Source organism: Tuber melanosporum (genome assembly GCF_000151645.1).
Source record: "Tuber melanosporum whole genome shotgun sequence assembly, scaffold_19, strain Mel28".
NCBI lineage: Eukaryota > Fungi > Ascomycota > Pezizomycetes > Pezizales > Tuberaceae > Tuber > Tuber melanosporum.
Window position 1 is genome coordinate 580,821 of NW_003298852.1, and position 6,010 is coordinate 586,830.

Sequence of the window (6,010 nt, forward strand, 5' to 3'; positions counted from 1 at the left end):
CGCGGGAAGCTGCAGGATAGAGGACCAGTATATAGATGGTGAGGTAACAGAATCTGTGATATATCGTCTACTAGTCACTAAATCTGCCAAGGATATGAGGGACTACCATATGGCACAGTGCGATGGAAGGGGGAGGTACTCCGTATGCATGTGATGAGGGATATTGAGAATCCATCCTGTCCTGTGGAATGGAGTGGAGTGGAGTGCGGTAATCTGGTGCTACGAGTAGTCTAGATAGTTGGGACTATTACACTCACGTCACGCCAATACCGGTCGGTAGGTTAATGCTGTTACCAGCGTATAGTAGTATAGATATGGTAAACCATCCCTTGGGGGGAGGCGCCTATTCACGACAATTTGCTAGCTTGCCATAGCACTGGTGCACTATTACGCCGACGGTGCCTATCAAACCAGTAAGATACTTCACACGAGTGGGTGGGCGGGAGTGCTCGTAATGTGGAAGCGTTTTTCAAAAGGACTGCTATTGCATACCACCAAAATTTGACCCTTTTTCTTGGATCTGGGTAGTGTGCGAGTACGATGGCAGTTATTTTTATGAATGCTTCGACACTAAGAGTACGGATAGCGGCTCATGCATGGCATCTGCGGTGGGGGGGAATAGGAAAGCGTAGAACAGCGTTGTGCTCGAGTGCAAATTTGCGGTACTGTACAGTGCTGTACGCTACCGCATTGTAATAGGGTGAAACGGCCTGAAAGGTTTGGTGGGTACCTGCCTTATCCTTTATCTGGTGGGCTGATTGGAGGGGAGGGGTCAAGGAAGGGAGAGGGAGTTAGATGGTAGGGGCGAAGGAAGTGTTTTCTTCTTTTTTTTTCGCTTGCGGATTGATCGCTTCTGTTTTTTTTCTTTTTTCTTTTTTTTTTTTTGACGAGCGGGAGAAGGCGGATGCATGGGAAGGGGGGGGTCTTGGTGCTGTGAATGTGGTTGTGATAGGGAATGTTTGCTGTCTTGGTGGAGTGGGAGGTGTGGGCTTTGGTAGCGCAATAAGCTCCTGGTTGGTATAGATTTAATAGAGTACCGTAGCGAGTCTTGAGGTTGCTGGGGTTAACTTCATTGCACGGTAGATTGTCACTCTGTGGGGATGTTCGATTGTTAGAACAGTGCGGTACTATACAAGTACTTTACTGTACTTAGCACAACACTCGAGCAGGAGTAGGTAAACTATTTACCGCACAGTACCTCCGGTACTTTGCGGATTATTATACTCAGGTACTCTACGAGCACATTTTCACGGGTAGCTATCTTATCGGCATTTGATTGTCGCTACTGCAAAGGTATCGTGGTTTGAGTTGACAGCAGTTGCAGCACTGTGGGATGTTGAAGGATCCACATACGATTCCAAGGGATGTCATAACTGTAGAAGTACTGCGCGTGGTAGTGAGCATTCCATACACTATCGGGCCGCCTACCGTGACCCAGTCAGCCACGCGAGCATGTCTACTCGTAGATAACCACTCCAGGTGTGATATCGTGCATCACCCATATGATACTGTGGCTCTATGGGTAAAACCACCTCCGCGTGTACCAGCGGTCCCAGCGGTGTATTATAGCTCGCGGATCGTTGAGTTAACCCCCTAACTTCCGGGCCCGTATCTCCCAAAAATAACCTAACTATCCATATGATATGGATGACGCTGATATACTGCATCAGCAAGGGAGAAAGCCTTCAAAATCCAAGCACTCTTCTAGAGCGTCACATCATCACACCGGTAACACCACATCGTGCGCAAATTGCATTCGGGGAAATTCCGTCCTCCGCGGATTCGAACCTATTATACTACCTCCCCTTCCCTTTGTTCCGGCAAACCAGCCAAGCCCGTTACACTCCTACGGTGGGTCACCCGTCTTGTACCATACTCTATGGTTACTGCACCGTATCCGCGCTCACTGCACGCGTTATGGATCCCGCCTCCTTTGGGCACTAAATAGTGAAATACCAAAGGCTCTCCCCTTTCCTTGATCCAAGAGATCCTAACGATGCACGTGCAGAGAGAGACATCTCGGCACCATTGTGGAGTGAGATGTCCATTGCCTTTTTTTCGCTTAGTTTAACTTTATTTTGTTTCCAGGGGGGGGGACGCCGGTACCGTACACTTAAGTAGTCTACCGGTACTTGTGTTTGGCTGGTGGGGGGTGGGGGTGGAGAGATGGGTGAGACAGGGTTTTGGGATTTGGTCGGTGAATGATGGGCCGGGAATTTATATATTGTACAAAAAAAAAGGTTGACTTATTGGGGGGTTTTGCGATATAAGTCTGGGCGAGGGCTAGTATGAGCAGGATATAGGAGAGGTGTGATTGTCGTGGTAGTTGCGGATGCACTGTCGAATACTCGCACAAGGGAATACTAGAGTGAGTTCGTATTTTATTAATTGGGCAAGCCGGGGTCACTAGGATGTAGATATTTGAGTACGAGTTGCGGGGTTCGCGTTTCTCATCCTAGGAATCTGCCATTAGTCATCACTCCTCGCCCTTGAACTTCAACTTTACTCCTCCTCGGGGACTGTTCCTCTGCAGGACTTGTAATTGTTTCTCACAATCACAGAAAATCGACTATTCCAATGTTGCACAGTATCGTGCATTATAGCATTATAGCATTCTATGTATTATACACCTTGAAGTTGAAGTAGCCCCCATACCAGTGCTATCTCCAGCCTATTCCCACACTAGTTTGTGGCCTCCCCATTGGAAATGCCCACTTCATCTTCAAGTGTTTGCTATAGGAAGAAACTATGTACCATGTCACCCCGTTACCAAAGCCTAAGCGAGATACTCGAGTACTGCAAGGCACCACCCCACTAAACCCGGATAGTTCACAATTGATTTCCCCTGTCCTATTTCGGGGCATCTCTTCCTATTCTTTTCACTTCTTCGGGGGCTAGTAGTAACTGTGGTATAATAGTAAGGTAGGCTTCTTGAAACGAGCGTCTATCGAGATAAGGTACTCTGGTCGGGAGAGGGGGAACAGGTGATCCTTAATCCGGCAGCCGGGTGGTAGTCTGTACTGTGTCAGCGGAGTCGGCAGCTGTCGATAACCACGAGTGTCTGCCTTTCTGCCTGTCCGTCTCCGTTCCAATTCCCATGCTAATGCCAAGCAACTTCGTCGAGAGATATGGGAGGAAGCGTTCTTGCGGCGGAGAAGGGCATAGTAGTATCATACATTACGCCGGTATCCAGTCTAGCACACCCACCGACTCCTTATCAGCCTTTCCTAAATGGGAATTTCGGGGGAGAAAATCTGCTTCCTTTGAATTCAGCTGAGCTGTGGAGGAGAGTCTGTACAAATAAGCTGGACATCCTCGTTTCAAAGGGCTCCAGTTCCCGCTAGTGGCTTTTCTATTTTCTTGCTGGTAAAGGTTTTGATAGTATTCACCCTAGGGTACCGCCCTTCTATAGCATCCAAGAGCTTGAATTAAGGATATAAAAAGCCTTTTGGAAACCCACACTCCTTTGTTCCTCCAAGATACCCTCTCCCCACATCCCCACCCCTCTCCCCCATTTCTCCTCCCATAACTTCCTTCCTTCCCTTTCACTTTCCTCTGCCTTCTTCCCCAAATTCATACAAGGGTCCTTCCTACCCACAAAAGGAAGGCTACCAGCCACCTACTCCACTGCATCCTCTCCTTCTCCTTTCCTAAGACACTTATTTTGTTTCTTTTATATCGGTTTTCCTTATTAGCATTTTTCTCTTTAATCTTTGAGCGAGATGTTTGGGCGAACTTCTTTGGTTTCCGGCTCCGTTGTCGCTGCATTAGCGCTCACTACATTTATCCCGCAGGCGGCTGCTTTCTGGCGCTTGACATGCCTAAACAAACTTCTGGTTGAGCGGAATGATCCTATTGTCAATCCTGGGGCCGTGTCAGGGCACCTGCACACTGTTATGGGAGGCAATGGGTTTAATTTTACTATGGACTACGAGAAAGCTCGGGCTTCCACCTGCTCTTCCTGCACTATTAAGCAGGATCTTAGTAATTACTGGATTCCTAATGTTTTTTAGTGTGTACCTCTTCTAGGGTATATATGTCTTGCTTGTCCTGATAGGTGCTAATATGTGGGCTCTCTGCTCCCTCATAGTCAAGCTAAGAACGGGTCTTTCTTCCCTGTTGAACAGATTGGTGGTGCGACCATTTATTATCTGTAAGTCTTCTAAAATGAATAAACATGACCAGAAATTTTATGCTAATATTTGTCAGACAACGTCGTGATCCCCCTGATGAGAAGTTGAAGGCTTTCCCTCCTGGTTTCCGTATGATCGCTGGAGATCCGTTGCTTCGTCACAACACTAGTGTTAGTGGAAGAACCGACGCTTTTACCTACATCTGCCTCGACTATAGCGGCGGCTCCAAGGGGATGAAGGAGAGATATACCGAGTTCCCTAACCGCAACTGTCCTAGGTACTTCCCTCTTTCTCTGTGATATATCATGATATCTTGCTAACATTCTCTCGAGCGGTCTCCGTGTCCAAATCTTCTTCCCGTCATGCTGGAACGGCAAGGACCTCGATTCCCCGGACCACAAAAGCCATATGTCCTACCCCATCAACGTTAACTTCGGGAAATGTCCCTCCACACACCCCGTGAAGTTTGTATCAATGTTCTACGAGGTCATCTTCAACACCAACGCTTTCAAAGACCAATGGTATGACAACAAGCAGCCATTTGTCCTGTCCAATGGCGATCCAACCGGGTATAGTTTGCACGGCGATTTCTTCAATGGATGGGACATTGGCGCTCTCCAAAGGGCGATAGATACGTGTAATTCGGCGTCTGGTGCTGCGGAGGAGTGCAGTGTGTTCAAGTTCTTCGACAAGAACCAGTCTCAGGATTGTATGGTGCCCCCAAGGATTGAAGAGCAGACCACGGGGTGGTTGGAGAAGCTTCCCGGGTGTAACCCGATCCAACCCGGTCCTGCGCGCGCTGTTAAACATACCAACTGTGGCTCCCAGGAGACTATTGGGGCGCCCATGAAGTACTATACGGACGTTTCTGCTAAGAATTGGGAGTACGTTGGATGTGTCATGTATGTATATCACTTTATATCCATAACACCCCCCATATTGATAATGGTGATGACAATGATGCTGACTGGGTGGGATAACAGGGACAGCTTGACCTCTCGTACATTCCCCGAGAGGGAGGACTTCAACGACCTCACGGTTGAGAAGTGCATCGACTACTGCGCGAGCAAAGGCTTCAACTGGGCTGGTATGGAGTACGCAAGAGAATGCTATTGCGGAAAGTCCGCTCCGCCCCAGGACCGGATGGGGTACGCCAGGTGTACTACCCCCTGTGCCGGGAACGACAAGCAGTTCTGTGGTTTTGCGCAGAGACTCTCAACATATAAGGCTAAGGGGCCAAGTTCCAATACTTTCGGGACCCCATAAATATCCACCGTCACCACCTCGGCCGTCAACGTCCCGCCATAGATCTCGTGGGGGGACCAAGTAACTGTGAGAAAGTTTTCTGGCTTTCGCTTCTTTTTGTAGTATAATTTTGTGGTAATGTTTTTGTCCTTCCCAATTACCACCCATTTTTGTTAAAAGAAAACACCTCGTTGTCCCTCTCCCTCCATGTGAGTGTTGGGTTGTTCCGGGTTTTCTCGATTTTATTCTCTTTTGGTTTGGCGGGCCTTCCTTATAAATGATATACACATACACATCTATTCCACTTTGGCAGTTATATAAACCTCCGGGGGTGTTTTCCTCGGGGCGTTCGCTTGTGTTGGAAGGGCCTGGGAAAGGTCCTTTCCTTAGCTGGAAATGCATGATTGAAAAGAAGCCCGACGTGATAAATGTTTCAAATGTTGTGATGCAAACAGGAAAGCTATGATATCTACATATATGGAACCCCATGCTTACTTGATTCGGATCAAAAAAAACACCCATTCGCTCACTTACCCCACAAGGTGCTCGCGACTGAGCGAGTTTGAAGGATGAAAAAAAGGGCTCAATTTAGTTCCACTGTTCTCATTTCTCGGTCCCGGAACGGGCAGCAG

At 48.1% G+C, this 6,010-nt stretch overlaps 1 protein-coding gene across 1 annotated transcript; it reads left to right on the forward strand.

Annotated features, from left to right (window-relative positions):
• Positions 1-3,722: 3,722 nt before the first annotated feature.
• On the forward strand, positions 3,723-5,399 carry GSTUM_00005380001 (uncharacterized protein; the record flags this gene model as incomplete). Its single annotated transcript, XM_002837458.1, has 5 exons — positions 3,723-4,012; positions 4,091-4,153; positions 4,210-4,410; positions 4,466-5,035; positions 5,117-5,399. The coding sequence occupies 5 exons, from the start codon at positions 3,723-3,725 to the stop codon at positions 5,397-5,399; spliced, it is 1,407 nt and encodes a 468-aa protein (XP_002837504.1).
• Positions 5,400-6,010: the final 611 nt, after the last annotated feature.